Source organism: Cyanistes caeruleus, chromosome 11 (assembly GCF_971803275.1).
Source record: "Cyanistes caeruleus chromosome 11, bCyaCae1.hap1.1, whole genome shotgun sequence".
NCBI lineage: Eukaryota > Metazoa > Chordata > Aves > Passeriformes > Paridae > Cyanistes > Cyanistes caeruleus.
This window is the reverse complement of record NC_141711.1, coordinates 3817105-3835594: the sequence shown is the minus strand read 5'-3', so window position 1 is coordinate 3835594 and position 18490 is coordinate 3817105. Positions and strand designations below refer to the sequence as shown.

Genomic DNA, 18490 nt, shown 5'->3' with positions numbered 1-18490 from the left:
TGCTGACATGTCACTTTGAACTCAATAAATGACATGGCCTTCCACCAACCCTTTGGGTTAGTGCTGAGCCCCTCTGAGAGTTCAGGTCTAATACAGGCATTTTGTACCTGATCACATTAATGCAAACCAGATGTGAAATTACCCTTTAGTGGCACCTCAGTCCTTTTTTTTTTTTGTGTCACCACTGCAAAGGGGCAGGCAAAATACAGAGGCACTAGAGTGGGTACCCTGGGGATGGGCTGTCTTCAGCCAGGAGGATAGAGTCTCTCTCAAGGCATTTATTTCCCTAACATACACAGAATCCATGAGGACCTGGCAATAACTAGTCCAGTTATTCTTTTCTGTCTCCTGAGAAAGGTTGTGGAGCCCTGTAGAAGGTACCTGGTAACTCCCAGGGATGTTTCTCCTCTAAGTTTTACAGGTCTGGCCTTGGTACAGTGTGCTCACTTCTCCAACCCCCCCATCTCCATCAGCAGCAAAGCACTGATGGTTGAAAGGTGAACAACTTCACTTTTCCAGTTCCAGCATCTGTTTGCATGTCTGAGAGCAAGGAACATGCCACTCTCACACACAAACTATTCCAGCTGTGGAGACTGACAAGTAAATATGAAATCACACAGTATTTCATAGAAAACCCACAAATCTTATGTTTGTTGGGCTGAAGTTGATCCTTTGAGGCACAAGCCGAGGAAAACCTCTCCTATTATTTACACCAAGGTTCTTCCAAATTCTGAAACTGCAGTTTGGTTGAGGAGTTCATACCTTGTAAACTCCAGGTTTCCCAAGAAGCAGCCAGAGGCATGTAATCTTTTGCTAAGCTATGCATAAGGAGCTCTGATAGCTTGAGTGAATCAAACATGGGATAAAAGATTACACTGAATAAAAATGAAAAACCACAATGACAAAATAATGTTATAATATTAAAATAAATCAAATCATACACTGCCATTATTCTGATACAGAATTTTTGCACAGCAAATTTGATACATATACAAGAAGTCAGGCAGCCTATTACAATTAACTTCAGGGTTCCTTCTTTCTTTAATAGAAACTACATCTTAATACATAGTTTGAGATGATCACGTAGTTTTACACCAATTCAAGTAAAAACAACTTCTCATCTTAGAATACTAAAATAACAAAATCGTTTAATGCTCTGAATACTGAAATGCTTTGGTTCCACCTGCCACTTTTTAAAAGTGTAACAACTACATCTATTGGTTAAACCTTTACCCTAGAGGTGAGCCTAACTTACAAATAAAATTATATTAATAAAGATACGAAATGCAACGTAAATACAGTTCTTTTGACAAAATTGTCAAATGCTTCACACTATACAGTTATCCAACTCTCAGTTCAATTCAGGTTTTCCCAAGTGTAAAGATGTGGCCAATTTTTTCAAAAACTGACAATAAACTTTGATTTTTTCATTCTGGGGTTAAACCAGAACCATGAAGCCCACAAAATGATTCAGGAATGGTCAAGCCCCTGCCCTCAGAAAGAGTTTTGCTCTAGTAGATGTTGTTTGGCTACCCCAAAATGAAAGGATCCTCCACTGCGAGTCCCTCCTGAAAACCTTGGCCGCAGCAGCAGCATCTCATCTCCAGCCGATGTTGGTGAAGGGTTTCCCCTGGCAAGGACCCTTTGTTTTTTGTCACAATAACGAGAGAACGAAAATACTGAGTGGCTCTTTCTAACGCAGAGCAGTTCCTGCTAAAAAAAGACATCTTCTTTTCTGAAGTCTGGTAAGCACCTGAACCTGCTGTGAGGAGTCCGCAGGCAGGCCAGGCCCGGCAGGCACGGGCAGGTGTGGTGCGTCCGCCGCCCGGAGAAGGGCACCTGGGGACAAAGCAGGGACATCAGTGACTGGGAGAACCCTGGCACTGGTGGCACAAATTGGGAGGAATAATGGGGATGTGGGGAATGCTGCCCATTCACAGCCAGAGGCCCCCAGCACAGAGCAGATGGCAAAGGCAACCCCGCTGTACACCCACCCTGGTCCAGCCAGGGTTAAGAGCAGGATGTTGACAGTTGTGCTGCTGTGTAAATCTACATCTGTGATGACACATCTTCTCCACTTACTCCTGTTTCATAAAGGAGTTTGTTGTGAAACTACTCTGGCCTTTTACATCACGTTTTGTGGTGCCACTGTGCAGGGTTTTCTGCGTGTCCCGAGTCCTGCCCCATCACATGGCACAGGGCAGGACCTGGATCCCGTGGTAATCAGGCTGGAAGGGACCTCTGGAGGTCACCTTGCCTGACCTCCCTTTGAGCAGGATCTTTTTCACCACAGGGCAGAGGTTTCTCATTTCATCCCACCCTCCTCCAGCCACATTGTGCTGCAGGGAGAACATATGGAGTACATTAGACAAATTTAATTGTGCCATGACATGCACATGCACTGACACTCTTCAACTACTTGGTCACAAGCTCTGTCTCTTACAGGAGCCAAGCAGGACAGCCCTGTGGGAAGTGTCTGGGAGCTGTGGTGCTGCAGGCTGGCAGCACACTCAGAGCATCTCCTGGATGCAGCAAAGGAGGCACAGAGGTAAAAAACCACTGCTACCAGCCAGGCAGGCAGCCCTAATTCCCTCACTTCCAGATTTCTGTGGGGTTGAAGCCTAAAATTTTAATATTCCAAGATTTTCTTGTGTCAGCATACAAATTTTGTCTTTAAGAAAGTCCCATGCAATCCTCCACACGTGGTGCCAAGCACCAGCCTGACTCCAGTGCCACCCTGTTGGGTGCAGGAGGTGGGCAGAGGGCTCACATCCCCTGCAGTGCCCTGGGCCAGCACCACCTGAAGAGCAGCCCCAGGGCAAGGGATGTTGTGGGTTTCCCCACAGCACTCCAGTGTGAGCAGACAGGAAACAACCACTCGTGCTGGGGACTCCCCATGGGAATGACCCCTTTGGGTGCCCACACACAGCACTGCAGTAAAACCCAAAGCTGAGCTCTCAGCCTTCCAAGAGCTCAGGTGATTTATTCAAAACATTCCACTTGCTGCAAGGAAAAGTTCCTTTCAGTGGGAATCTCCCCTGCCTGGCCCTGCATCAGACCCAGCCTGGAAATTCCAGCTGGGACTGATGCTAATGGCATCAGTCCATCACCATCTAGTTGTTGAGAAGGAAACTAGAAGGTGGAACCCCAGCTGCCAGCCATCTCCCCCAGTTATCTCCTGGCTCTTCTGGATGTCCCCAAGGTGCCATGGCCATGCCTGCTTTTGACCTCTCCTGCAGGTAAATGAATGGTTTTGGTCATCAGGGCACCCAGCTGCTCCCTACACGATTCTTTACAAGAGAGGAACCACTGAGCAATCTCTCCATCCTTAAAATAATCTCATTTCACCTGCTACAGTAAATCAATTTGCTTTGTGTTTCTCAGGAAGATCAGTGGGGTGAGGAATCAAAAATCTAAAATTAACCTCATAAAGCTTATAAACATCAGTGACAAAGTCTGGAGTGGACAGGCATCTTCTCTGATTGTAATTAGGCAGGCAATCTACTTGAAATATATCAGATAGCTTAAATTATTGCCCAATAACAATAAGCTCATAAAACCCTCTAGAAGACAATTTTTCTTATCCTTATTCCTGGTAATGGAAGGAGACCTTACAAGAAAAACCTGCTACATCACATAGTAAAAATGACAATTTGGTCCCCAATATCAGAGCAGATGTTTCAAAAATTTAACTGCAATAAAATAGAGCCTTAAACTCCCTAAAACTGGGAAAATAAACTGTAGATACTGAGCTGAGGAGCCAGGTCTTAGATGAAACAGTGAGAGAGGCAGCTAACTAGCTGCACATTTATGGTCTGAATTTATTGCCTCACATCTTCCACTTGTGGTGACTCTTGGGCTGTCCTCTTCCCTGAGGATGGCTCTGAAGACCACCAGGTTCTCAAGCTCCCTGGGAACATCCCCTTCAATCTTTTGTGTTTTAAAGAAGCAGCTTTATTCATACTGCATGACAAATACATAATTACATAGCCTTAAATAAATGCACTTGTTAAAATCATTGTATTAATAGTAAAGTGTGTGTGTATATTTGAAATTAATAGGTAGAATGGAAACAAAGAGAGCCTGTGGGGACTTCTCTCAAGTCCAAATGTGTGTCAACACTTTATCAATGCACCAGGGGTCCCAGCACCAACTGGTGACACTTCTATGCTTGTGACAGGATCTTGTCCACTGCCACTGGGGTCGGTGGCACTTGCTGTGCTCCTGCTCACTGCGGTGAGGATTGGCAGGGCTGGGCTTGGGAGCTGCTAACGCTGCTTCAGATCACGTAACAAAACAAAGCAGCAACAACAAACTAATAAGAAAACAATCTGGGGAGCGTGTAGTGCTTTCATCCTCTGATTCTCCTCAGCATAATTCTGACAGTAATGCACTTCCTTACGTAGGTGCCTTCACCGCTGCTCCCATACAGACACCGATGGCTGGATATCGTAAGGAACGGGAAGTTTCCCTGCCTTCCCACCACGTACAGCTTTTATGCCGTGTGATGTACAGCTCAGGACATTCCTCCAGCCCCACAGCCCCCCTCTGAGGTACTCACTCTGTGGCTCAAGGGGTGGCACTCGTCTCCCAGGTTTCCCATCGGGGTGCACATCCTCAGGCTGCGGATCCACAGGCTGACGGCGCAGCACATCCCGCCTCCGCACTGCTGGTCTCGGTCACAGGCCTGGAGATCAACACAGCATTAAGCAAATTAAATGAATAATAAATGTAGTCCAGAAATAGGACAGATCAGGTGCTCAGGAGCTGCCTCTGGCACCCCTAAGTTATCATGGCTCATTAAGGCTGAATAATAAGATTTAAAGCTGGTTTGCAATACTCGTGTCTCCCATGGATTGGAACGTGCAGGCTCCTGGCACATTTTGGAGTTGAGACCAGGTTGTTTAAAGCCAGGACCACAGGCAGAGCTGCTCTGGGCCAAACCTAGGACTGTCAGTGATTTACAGTCCCAGCTTCTGAGCACAGATAGACCATGGCATGTGCCACACGCTTTCCCAGCTCCCAGACTGGTGCACAAGTGAGCTCAGGCGGGAGCAGGGACCAACCACACTAAACTTGTCACCAAAAGAGTCACCAAACCAGTCTTATGGAGGAGCTAAGATAGGAAACCATCCATTAATTTAATGACTTTTAGGTAACTATTCCTTCTAACTTCATATGATAATATCATGGTTGTGAGTGCCCTTGCAAGACTGCCTGATAGTTTTGTTAGAGAAGTCCAAGTAGCTAAACCAGAAGTTTAAATATGGATTCTGTGGTTTTTATCTAGAATTACATGTAGCTAAAAGAGGTCTTAAGAAAAGCTTTGCATAAGCATCCACATCCAAAAAAAATGCTACTGTGGTAGCATTCCCCTTCATGGGAGGCAAAAAAATATTTTAACCACTTACCCAATACAGCTTAGATAAGCAAAAAATCAAATTACAAACTAGTGGGTATGTTTTAAAACCCACAAACTATGAAGAGCAACTGACACATTAGGGTTTGAAAACAAGTTACTGTACATCTTTCAGTTACTTTTTAATCAAAAGCTTAAATAGATTTAATGCGAAAACCAGTCTCCTTTCTCCAGAGAGCAATGCCATCAGTCAAAGGTTCTAATTACACCCATGTAAACTGGATTAACTCACTGGGGCTCTGGGAGTCTGACAGCAGCAGTGAGAGACCGAAGGCACTGGTCAGCACTACGTAAATGGGAAACTCAAAAACATACGTAAATGATGATAACAGCTCTGGGGAAGGCACATATCAGAGTAAACATTCTCTCGAGGGAAAAACTCACTGATCTTGCCTTGGGATTTACATGATGAATGACTTCAGACTGTACTCCCTGGGTAAATACTGCACTGACCAGCAGAAGCCAGATCAAAATACATGTTTAAAGATCAGTCACTAATTTTGGAAGAAGCTGTTGCATTAGGATCACTATTAAATAGTGTGTGTGACCCAAACAGCTCCTAAACACAGAGCTCTGTGCTGTAAGTAAGCCTAAACACAGGGCATTTGCTTTTAAGACTAATATGGTCATAAAACTATGACTGCAGCCTGCCAGGTAGATAATATTGACTTTCTGAACTCTCAAAAAAAAAAAAAAAAAAAAAAGAAAAAAAGCAAAGAAAAGCACTCTAATGATATTATTTTGCCCTAGTCACAAATAAAAATGCAGGTCCAGTGGCTGTCCCAGCACACTGGTGTTCACACTGCTCAGCTGGAGCCACAGGCTCTGCTATTTCTCACCTGTCAGCTCCTGACTCCTTTTTTTTTCTGTTATATACCTCAAACTCCATTCATCTCTGTAGAACTGGTCCTGGGGTGAAATACCACTCAGTTGAAAAACCCACCCAAGTATGTTCTACCAAGCAAGGGTCTTGAATGTCCAGGCTGAACAATTTCCTTCCTAAACTTACACACACATATCTGCATCTGGCAGAACTTTTAAGGCTCCCTTTCAAAAAAATGTATGACAAGTTTTGAAAATATTTAACCCAAGCATTCCTGCCCACACCTTATCTGCAATGTATAATTCCTGCTGCTACTGCTAAACTTCCCTAAACACCACATGAGCACCTCATCTAAACACAGTTTTCTGGAAAATCAGCCCAAGAATGTGTCTCAGGTGAAATGCCAGCTGCAAAGGAAACAGGTGTCAGCACAAGAACCACCACTGAAGTGAGGGAAATTTTTCAAAAGTCCTTAAATTGCAAAGGAAAAACACCTTGCAGGCTCAGAGGTTGGGGAACACCTACCTCAGCTCTCATCTGAGATTTGCACATTCATCAAAAGCCAAAAATGCATCAAAGTGGTTTAAGTAGAAATGCTCTGCAATAGTTAATAAAAGTTACACTTGCTGGTTCTAATCTATTTTTACTTTTTGAATCAGCCTTGTCATTGATCCATTATTCAGTGCCTCACAATTACTTTATTTAATGGATTAATTATGGTTTAAAGGTGTAGCCACAACTCTAATAACAGATAAACTGCTCCTCTGTTGCTGGGAATGTTTCTACTTAAAAGAAACTTGAAATCCTCAAATATTAAAAAATTCCTTCACATTCCCTGCTCTAAAAAAATAATCAGACTTGGGAACTGATCTGACTTGCAGAAAAATGTCCATGAGCTGTTTCATGCACTTCAGGGGTCCAGACAGAGAGCCTGGACAGCCACAGAGAAATCCACTGCTGTGAGTGCAACTTCTGATGGTTACAAAAGACATGTAAGCTCTCAGAGGAATGTAAGTGCTGAGTTATTCATCCAAAGCAAACACTTTAAAAATTATTTTACTTTAAAGTGATGCAATGTTTTGGGTTAAATAACGTCTTTAGGAAAAAAAAGTGTTTTCACAACCAGAGTAAATCTTGAGCCTAAAAACAACAACAACAAGAGGGACTTGTTTGCAAGGGGTTGCTACTGAAGGGAAAAAGCAGCACAGTCAATGACAAAGAAGAGAAAAGAAGGAAAACAGCGTTTTCCGAGGATTGTAATTGTGCCCTGTACACGGAGGGGCTGGAGTGGCAGCGCGATGCCCTGAGCCAGACCCTCTCAGAGAGGTTTGGGGGCAGCTGGGGCTGCATGGGGGGAGATGGGAGACAGCTCCAGCCCTGGAAAAGCAGCAGGAATCTCTGCACGCTCCCGGACCAGACTGGGGACAGCCCCTCCCCGAGTGCAGGCATCCCTCACCCCTAAGCAGCAGAGCCCGCGGTGTGGCATCCCCTCACCTCGGGGACCCACGAGCATTGCCCACCGCAGGGACTGACATCTGCTGGCATCACTCACGGCAGAGAGACCCCCGGGCTCTGATACCTCTTAATCCAGACCGACCCGCAGCTCCGAGCATCCCTCATCCCTCGAGAGATGCCACGTCCGGTATCACTTATCCCAAGCGGCCCCCCAAGCCCTGTCACCTCTCATCACCTGCCGCTGCTTTCCCTCCCGCGTCCTCGCTATCAGCGAGCCCAGCTCCGGCAATCCATCCCCGCTCCGTGCTGCCAGCGGGGGCTGCGCTCAGACCGCGGCTCCCGCCGGGCTCGGCCAGCCCCGGGCACGGCACAGCGCTCCCCTTATCCCGGCAGCTTCCCCAGTCCCGCTAGCGCTCCCCGCCAGCAATCCCCGGACAATCCCCGGACAATCCCCGGACAATCCCCGGACAAGCCCCGGACAATCCCCGGACAATCCCCGGACAATCCCCGGACAATCCCCGGACAATCCCCGGACAATCCCCGGACAATCCCCGGACAATCCCCGGACAAGCCCCGGACAAGCCCCGGACAATCCCCGGACAATCCCTCCCTCCCTCCCTCGCTCGCTCCCTCCCGGTGCCGGCTCCCGTCGGGGCCGTCGGTGCCGGGCGGCGGCGCTCACCCCGGTGATGACGGCGCCGTGCCCCGCGGTCAGCAGCAGCAGCAGCAGCAGCAGCAGCAGCAGCAGAGGCAGCAGAGGCAGCGGGGCCGGTTGCAGGCTCCGCATGGTGCGGTGCGAGCCCCGGCGCTCCCCGCGGGCGCGGTGCGGCGCAGCGGAGCCGGGCTCGGCTCGGCCCGGCCCGGGTTATAAAGCGGGGCTGAGTCACCCCCGCCCGGCAGCGCCGCCCGCACTCACCGCGCCCAGGTGCGCGCTGCGGGAAAACGGGAGGGGGGACCCGGGGGACATCCCCCGGCATCTTGGAGATGTCCCCTGTCAGGTCTGGGGGACCTGGGTTTAGGGGGTAACATCCCGCAGCAGTTCTGGGGAACACCCCAGGGCTCGGGGGGAGCGTCCCGCAGGGCGGCTGAAGGATCGTGAGTGTGTGGGTGTGATGGGGCTGTGCCAGGGCTGCCTGGGGTATGCCCTGTGTCAGGTGTGAGGATGTCCCACGGCAGGTCCAGGGCATCGTCCCAAGGCTGGCTATGGGCATCCCACAGCAGATCAGGGAGGTATCCAGCAGCAGGCTAGAGGGGAAACGTCCCACAACATATTGGGGACACCATGAAGCAAGTCGGGGACAGGACACAGCAGGTCTTGTGGAGATCCTGCAGCAGGATGAGGGAATTCCACAGCAGGTCAGAGCACATCCCACAGTGGGGCAGTAGTAGCCCACAGCCACTGGAGCCAGCATGGAGCAGTGCCTATGTTCCCTCCGCCCCCTGGCCAGCAGCAGACCCAGACCCAGTGTTGCCCCTGCTCCGTCTGTGACCAGAAACCACCTGTAGCCCTCAACCCAGCCTCTGCTGACACCTGGCAGAGCTGTGGCCATGGCCGTGGGAGGGACATGCAGGCTGTGCTCACCTTGTCTGGGCCAGAGCAGCATCAAATGTACCCCACAGTCCAAGTAAGAATTGGACCCACCCCAGTTCCTGCTGGAAGCCCAGAACCCCTTTGAATTCCTGTTCTCCTGTGGTTCTCCCCTCCTTGCCACAGGTAATCCCTGCCTCTGCCAAAGCCTCCCGGCTCCTGCGGCACTCAGAGGAAAACTGCTCTCTTCTTCAGCAGGGCTGGTTCCCACCAAAGATCCATGGGAATGGAGAAGGGGGAGCACTGGGAGCAGAGAGCCCCATTCCAGAAGCAGTGCCCCACTGGCCCCTTCCAGCACAAATGCCAGGCCATGATCTCATGGTCTCAGTGAGCAGCTGTTTCTACCTGCACAGCACTGAAATTCAGTACAAACCATGGTCTAACCACAAATGGTGGCATCTTTGGGCACCTCTGTCCCCTGTGGGAGGAGAACATCACAAACACATGCAGGATTTCCTTCCCTTCTCTCTCTTTTTCCTCTCTATTTTCCTTACTTTTCCAGCCCTTTATGCTTCTTTTTGCCTTTCTTCTCCCTCCTAACTCCCTTTTTGTCCCCTTTCCTGCTTCTCTCTTCCTATTTCCATCTCTCTGGACCCTTTGTTCTGCTCCCTTCCTCCAGCGTGTCCCATTCACACAAGTTTTTTTCCCAGACTTTTCAATTTATAAATTTGTTCCAGCCAGGAAGGCAAAGCCTTTGCAGAGCCCTCACTTCTCTGAGCCCTCAGCCAGCCTCGTTCCTTGGCTGAAGGGGAGCAGGAGCACAGTCAGTGTCTCCTGCTCGGTTCAGCCCTGCTCAGGAGCTGTCCAATCGATTCCTCAGTGGCCTCCCCTCAGGGGGTCAGTCTGTCTGGAGGTGTTTTCATTACAAACAGGGCCTTTTTGGGTGCTTAGGGTTGTTTTGTACAAGTGTACTCAAGACAAATATGGGCTGGGTAAATAGAGCTTTACTCCGAGGATGCTTTAAAAGCAGATTGGGATAAGGCAATTTTGACATGAAAGGATTAAAAATAACTAGGATGTATCCTTAGCTGTTGTAAACTCATGTTGCTGCCTAAAGCATTGGCAGTTAAAACCAGGTGAAGGGATTAGCTTGTTTTAAATTCTGTTTGTATCCTAGAAACTAAAAATTAATATAAGCCAGGAATTATCATTTTCACAATCTCCAGGTGCCCAGAACTTTCAAACACAAATAATAACTTTCAGCTCCAAAACTCCTGATCCTCTAAAAACACTACAGCATTGAGGAGAAATAATAGGGGGGAAGGGAAGAATTTTGTGCAGGTTTGTGTAGACTCAGTCATTTCTTGTAAAAGTCATCTGACATAAAAAGTATAGTTTATGGAAAGTTGTCAGTCCTGAGCTTAGAAGGGGAACATTATCATTGAAATGGGGATGCTACAGCCTTATTAGAAGCCACCCTAATGCCAATATTCTTACTACCAACATGTGCTAAAACTGGTTAGCTGTCAGAAGAGACCTTTGACATCTGTGGCCTTTAGGTGATTACAAAATTGTAATGAAATATTAATTAATTCCCACTAAGTCATTCCTGTTCTTAAAGAAAAGGTGAAAGTTCAGGAGATGACATTCCGAATTTCAGTGTCATGACAATTGTTTTACTGCAAAAGTAGTAAAAATCCACAACATGTCTTAAATGTAAATCCTCACAGTGCCCATCTCATGAACACACCAGAGTTTCAGAAGTTTTATTTCATTTCTTTGCTCCACTTTGAAGACTAGCCTTAAATTACTTTTCTTCATTTGAAAGGTTTTTTGCTGCGTTTCTCACTGAACAAATTCATTCTGAAATATGTTACATTTCTGGCTGTATCCTTTCAGTCTCTGCTGGTACAAGACCAGAGCACCCTGCAGGACCCCTGGGGACAGCACTGGGCAGAAAGAAGCTCTCCAGCCTCTCCAGCTTTATCACAATTAACACAGAGACCACCCCCAGTCCTCCATGTAAATAAGGTCCAGACACTCCTGATATGACCCTGGTGAAAAGGAATCTACCCCAGAACCTTTTTCCTCCCACGTGGGAGCACCCAGCAGGAGGATCCAGTGCAGCCACCCCTGGGCAAGGCTTCGGTGGAGCTCCAGCTCTGGCTGTGCTTGGGAAGGGTTCAGCTTCTTCCCAAGAGGGAACCCCAAAAGCCCCATTTTCGGATCGCCTTCACAAATCCACTAAACACCACAAAAATTCTAGTATCAGGATTAGGGAACATCACTCTGAATTAATCACAATACTTTAGATTCGACACAGAGTGATAATGATGGTACAAAGTCCTGAGCTGCATTAAGAATCTGGAGTGAAATACTTGTTTTTAGCTCGCAGTGGGTCTCTCTGGTTCTTCTCAAAGCCTCAGTTTTACTGAAGACTATCTATGAGTAGGCATTCAAGTAATTATTTGGCCTATTCAAGTGATAATGCACTACAGAGTTTACAGAATTTTGAAGACTATGAATGTGAATATCTCAGCTATCTAAAAAGATAATTTTCTCATAAAAGAAATGAGAAAAATAATGTAATGTGAGACAGGGGATTTATCTTCTTGTCTTAAAACTCTCTTAATAATGACAGTATCTAATTTGTTTAATCTTTCACACTGCATAGCCAAAAATGGTCTTGATTCAGCAAAATGGTGAACATTTGCTGGCTCTTGTAGAGGAAGAATGTATTTATTTATATCAGATATATAAATGTATAGTCTAGGTGTAAAGTTCACCCAAGGTATGAAAGTCCTCAAATCAGTTGCCTGTAGTGCCTGAAATAACCCAAAAAGACAAATCATTGAGAATAAATTTCTAAGCTGAGTTGGGATGTAATCCTTATTTCATCCAATATTTCTGTTTTAGGCCAATAATTAATGTTCAGTGAAGGTTGGCAGACAAACAGCCCAAGACTCTTCTCAATCATTTGTCTTCTCTCTTGGGGTCTGTACACGAGGCAGAACAGACCATTTCTGCTGACATTAATTTGGGCCCCCAGCATCTACTCAACCACCATTTATCTTTTTTTGAGTTGCAAATATTTCTGTAAATGACTTCTAAGTCTCCTGCCTCTCTCTCTGATGTGGCTGGAGTTGGCCAGTGCCTTCTCAAGTTATCAGCAGCAGTCTGGCAGAGAAATGGAGGCTTCATACCTGCAGCTCTCACTGAGACTGTAAAATCCAGCTGGGATCTGAGGTGTGAGTGGCTTAGCAAGTCTGGGCACCCCTGGTGTGATGCTGGATCACACTGACAGCGGTTTGCATCATGTGGAGAAAATGAGAGGCAATTCAGGCTGTGAGACGCAATTCTCACACTGGAATTGCCTTTGGAGATGTCCATGGGGCTGCTGCTTGTGGGAACTTGTAGCACTGGCTGAGAGGTCAGCACGTTTCTGCCCTGGGATGGGATGCAGGGGAGGAGAGCAGCAGCATCCACGCACCTCATGCTCATGCCTGGTCTCTTCTGACGTCAAATGAACTAATTTCTAAAAAGTCTAAACACAAATGCTGATTTTGGGGTTAGAAGTGGCACTGTTGTCTGAATCCCTGCCAAATAAATCCATAAATTTCATTAGTGAATCCAAAATGAAAAGATATATTGTGTTTTAAAGTAGCACTTATCTCAAGAGATATCAAGCATTGGCTTACAACAATGAAGACAGCTTCCCTCAGCAAAGTTCTCCAACTCTTAAAACCTCATTTCCTGTTTGAATTTCACTGATCTGGACCAGCATATGATATTAAGCCCTCTAATATGAATCTTCACCTTCTGTGTGTAATAAGCAGGGAACAAATTCCACAGTACCTGTTTTACTACACAGCAACATTTTTATCACTAACAAGTGATTCTGGCAGCTCACCTCCACGGCCTTTCCAATAGACCAACACCAAAACTTTGCAAAGTCTCTGGTATGATGTCAGGAATATTGTCATCCCCTGGGAATAGCCTCAATCTTCCATTCTTAGTTATATAATCTTGCAGACCAAGACAGCAAGTGTATGAACAGAAATATAGTGAATACACTAATAAAAATGAAACAGATTGACAAAGAACTCCAGCATTAAAAAAGCATCCACAAGTGATTTTATTTCTGGGGTCAAGACAAGAAATAGTTGTAATGAGCTGCTGTTGTAGCGATCTGTTCCCAGTGCTCCTGGTGTCTCATTACGCTGCTTTTCAGCACTGCTGTTGTCATAGTAGCCCCTGAAGAACCTTATGTAAGGAATAAGATGATGGTTCTGCAGTATGTTAAAAAAGAGCATTTAGCAGATGAGTGCTAATGTTCTAGATTAGGGATTCTCACTCCCTTACTCTGCACTGGCTCATGTAATTGCATGAATCACTTTGATTGCGAAGCACACGCTCTCCCGTCAGCTTAGAGGGATTGAAGTGGAATATTACAGAGTCTGCTCAGGAAACAGTGCTAGAATAAGAAAAAGCTGCAAACATACCACAAAAACTAACAATTTCTAGTTACTCATAAAATTTACTCCTTTGATTTGCACACAGATTTTATTTAGACTTTTGTGCAGACATGACTGCGTTGGCAAAATCCAGGGCAGCAAAATTCCGAGTGATTCAGCAGGAACTGTGGATTTATGTGATGGGCAGGGACTCAATGCCTTTCTATAATTTTCAGATATGTCTTTTCAAAAATGTAGAGTTCCTGCCAAGAAGATAGAGAATCGGTTTGGGGAATTCGCTGGACTTTGGGGAAACATTCTTTCAGCCTTTTTTCTTCTTGCTGATTGCTTTTGGTGGGAAACAACTTTCTCCTACACACCAAAATGGGTCATGAGCTGTGAGCTGTGGGCAGAGGATCCTCTGGTGGAGCCAGGGTCTCTCCCCGCACAGCAAACCTAGAGAGTGAGGTCATTTTTCATTGAAATGATAATTTCTGAAAATGAAAATTTACTGAGCCATGGGAGAAGGAGGTGGGGAGGCGTCCATGGCCACAGAGATCTACAAAACACAAGAACTGGAGAGAAGTCATTCAGGAGGGCATTGTTGTAGATCAGCTCCCACCACAGACAGGCAATTCTTCCTATGCTTCAATGGGATCTGGAGAGACCAAAGCCAAGCAGGTTTTGTAGGCTCATGTTCAATAAACAAACCAGCCCACCTTTCCTCCCTGCCAGGCCCATCATGGGTCCCTCTGGTCCCTTCCAGTTCTGCCTCCCCACCTCCCCAGGCACTGCACAAATCTCCTCTGTGTCCCTCATCCTGGAAACCTGTGGGAGCACTATGAATGCTGCTAATCCCTGGCTTGCCACTGTCTCCAGAGGGACCAAGAAGAGGTAACTTGTTCTGGTTTTATTTACTGTGCTGGTGCCACGCAGCTTCCCCGGATTGCCTGGAGGGAGCAGGGTTTTTTCCTCCTTAGCACACAGTTTAGTTTCTTTGTTGCTGTGCTTTTCCAGTCCTTGGCTGGAATGTGGTGGTGGCCAGCGAGAGGAGAAGGGCAGGTTGTGCTCCTGCCCCTATTAGCATATTAGGGCTGGAAAGAATTATCCAGCGAGGCAATGCCCAGAGAAGAGAGTCACTTGTTCTGCAAATTACTAGAATTTAACCACTAAAATCCCTTCTTCTGCACCTCTGCTCTGTCCCACTGTCTTCCCAAGGCCAGTGGCAGCTGCAGCTGTTCTCCTGTTCGTTTGGGGTATGTGTGGTAGGTGTGGTGTGTGAGCCAGGCTGGGGGGTGTCACCTGCAGGGAGGGGATGGAGAGGCAGCTGGGAGCACATCTCTGTCCATCCCACTGGATGTGGGACTGGCAGCTCCATGGCTCTCCAGCCTTCCCTGATGCTCTGAACGCTGGTCATCCAAGGCAGAAACAGGGGGAACACATACACAGAGGATCTCACCCACTTACCCATCTGCCTCAGCTTTCGGGCCCCCCATGAGATTTTTAAAATTTTAATTTCTCTCCCATTTTTTCTCGTTTCTGACTTTTTTTCTCTCATCCCTGTACTCTGCTTCATGTGTCCCTGCCATGGGAAGGCGGGTATTCCCAGCAGAGCCCATCCGAGGTGCCTCCAGGGCCTGGAGTACCACTGAGTTCCGTTTTCTCCTTTTCATCCATATGCAACATTGCTCAGAAGGGTGAAAATTCCAGTGAAATGGCATGTTAGCAAAAAGCATGCATTAACAACCCTGTGGGGATGGCTGCAAAATGCTTTCCCTCACCAGAGCCACCTCCAACACAGAAACTTCACTTACTACTCCCTTAAGGATGAACTTAGAAAATCGCAATGTCTCTCTAGTGAGTTATATTTCTAAGAATCCCAAAGCACTTAGTAAATTACATTCTCCTGACTTCCTTCAGCTGTGACTGGGGTATAACCAGAGCTGGGGTGACAACTGGTAAGTGTTTAACTTCACATGCCCTCATTAAAAATGAACTTTGGCTACACAAGAGAAGAACCCCACCCCTGGCTTGGTAGCGGGGCGGTTTGCAGTTTTCTCTCAGGATGCAGAAAATAAAGTGCTAATGCGGAGCTTAGATCTGTTTGGGCTATTCTCAGGAAATATCACGGAGTTTTCAGCATCAGAAGAAATCAGCACCTTGGGTTTACCTTTTAGCTGGATACAGCTGACAAACAGCCGTCATGAGGGTGAGTCCTGCACACACAACTGAGGGCACAGCCTGGGGCTGCAGCCCTGAGATCCCTTAACCATGGCTTGGCTGGGTCTGACCAGAGGTGCACAAGCCCCAGGTGAGGGCAGGAGGAAGCAGGGAAGCCTTGGCTTTCCAGGGAAGATCATGACCTACAGCGTCATCTCCTGAAAACGACCTGCTACAAAGGACAAATTATCCACCTCATCCTCCCACTTCCCACTCTGTTCTCCTGCCAGCTCGCTTCTCAAGAGTCACTAGTGCAAAGGGCAGCTAATTATTCCAGGAATTCAAATTGGTTCCTTTTATGGCAAAGATCAAACAAAAGCAAACCCCCAGCAATTCGGGCTGGTGCTGGCTGCCTGCCTGAGCCCTGCCCAGTGCTGGGAAGATGCATCTCATCCTCCCAACAGCTCATTATCTGGGCAGAAGTTGCCAGAAAACCCATGGGGAGGAATGGAGGCACGGGAGGATGAGGATGGCACAAGGCTGAGGGAAAGGAAGCAGCAAAAGGAGTGTGGTTAAAGTGTGACAGAGGTTGTCCATGCTAGACCACACAGCCCAGCAGCAGCTCTGCTCTCTCAAAACCACTTCACTGAGCACTGGAATTGTCTTAACTCCAGTCCCAGGGTGATTTTCTGGCATGGCAGGGGTTTTTGGGCCATGCATGAGGTGAGCTCATTTCTCCCCACCACAGACCTGCCCCATTAGCCAGTGTCCCCATTCCAAGGATGTGGACCTGCACCAGCTCTTTTGCTGCCCAGGTTCCTAAAGGACATTTTCCCATTCTACCAACCACTCCAAAACATCATGGTCAGCTCAGGCACATGTGGAAGTGACATTTTCCGTTCCCCCCAGAGCCGATATCTCTGTTGCCTCCCTCCTGTGACCAGGGTGCCACCAAAGCTTTGCCCGAGGACAATGCAGTTGTGGGGAATGGCTGAGTAAGACCATAACACTGTTTCTTGTTGCCTTGACAATGCACTGAAGCTCAAGAGATCCATTTTAACCCTGTGCTGGGGTAATACCAGCTGATGAAACCCTGCTGGAAACAAGGCAAGCAACTAGACTCACAAAACCGTTTTCACACGTGCAGGATCATCAGGATAAGTGGGGTTTTGCCTTTGGAGAGGGACTGGATCTTTGCCTGGGAAGAGTCTCCAGTCTCTCCCTCTGAAGGCTGAATTTTCAAGTACTATATAGCATATCCCTTCCCAGTACTCCACTGTTTTTTGAAAATACAAAAGTAATCCCAAATGTCCAAAATGCTCATGTTCTCTAGCTAGAGCCTCCTGCAAAATCTGCTGAGTCTGAAGATGACCTGCAGCCAACATCCAAGGGCTTAGGGGGGTTTAACCAACAGGCTGCTGCTCACAGAGGAATAGAACTCCTATTTTCCAGAGCATGGTTTCTTTTACATTGCTATTAATTCCAATCATGGCACATCTAATTTGGGAATTCCTCGGTGACCAATACACTTCAGTGCCATGACAGGAGCATGCAGCAGTGAGAAAACAGTTAAATGTGGCTGCCTAAGCTCAGTCCATTACTTGGTCTCTGGGGAACAGCACCATTTCCTAAAGCGACTCCTCCCTTCATCACTCCATGCAGGAGCTCCATGAATAAATAAGAAACAGGCTCTCTTATGAGGGTCATTGCCCAGCCAGGATTATTCTGCAATGCTGGAGGTTCAGGAGTCCCTTTTCTGAGAAGCACTGAGCCATCTGCTCAAGGTCCCACCATGTGTGGTTGAATACATTCAGACCTGTTGGAAGCATCAAGAGCGGAACAGGCAGGTACCGCTCCAGCTCTTTCTAAATCCAGCTCTTTCTAAACCCAGTTTCTCAACTTCCTGCAGCAAGACAGAGCAATTACACTCCAGATGATGAAATATTTCCTTCAGTTTACCCTAAATTCCAGCGAGTGATGTAACCAGCCATCCTTTAGTTTTGCATCACCTAACACAGTAAAAGAGCGTGAACAAATCAATTCTCAGTGGATCACTTTGGTATTTAAATCCCCCAATAAAACCTTTTCTGTTTTACCTATTCAGATCCCTTTCACTTCTGCCATTAGGGTGTCCTTACACGCCTCATCCTGCCAAGGTTAATAGTCAGAGCTGGGATGGTTCCAGCTCGTTTCATCGTCTTGTCTGAGATGACATTTTAAGCTGCAAGTGCTTCGTGTCTGACTGGCGTAAAGTCAAGTGCCTTACCTCTCATAGCCAGTGCTGATAGTGCTCAGTTAGAAGTCTGCTAAATGCCTGGTTCTGTAATTACACTAATTGCCTAGGAGAAAAGAGAGAGGAGTGTATCCTTCATTAAAAAAAACCCCACATTTGTGTTAGTCTACGCTGACCTTTTCCTGCTGTTTCCTTCTCCTCTGTGAATGAACACTATTAGCTGAAACTTCCCCGTGTTTGCTCCTTGTTCTGCACTTCCTGGTTACAGCTTGGGGTGACGTGGCCAGAAACCTGCATGGGTTTTTTAAAAGGCCAGGTACAATTTTTATGGATGTGGATTTTACCTTTTCTGAACAGCAGTAATGGGATAGTCTGTTGAAAATAAGGTGAAATGGAGCAATATTCAACTATACATGTA

General features: G+C 46.9%; 1 protein-coding gene across 1 annotated transcript; it reads right to left on the bottom strand.

Annotated features, from left to right (window-relative positions):
- Window positions 1–899: 899 nt before the first annotated feature.
- PROK2 (prokineticin 2) lies at window positions 900–8534 on the bottom strand. The gene is made up of 3 exons (XM_086845862.1): window positions 8380–8534; window positions 4562–4687; window positions 900–1839 (listed from the first exon to the last, which is right to left on the bottom strand). Exons 1-3 carry the CDS (start codon window positions 8482–8484, stop codon window positions 1714–1716), a joined length of 357 nt encoding a protein of 118 aa, XP_086701988.1. The 5' UTR covers window positions 8485–8534; the 3' UTR covers window positions 900–1713.
- Window positions 8535–18490: the final 9956 nt, after the last annotated feature.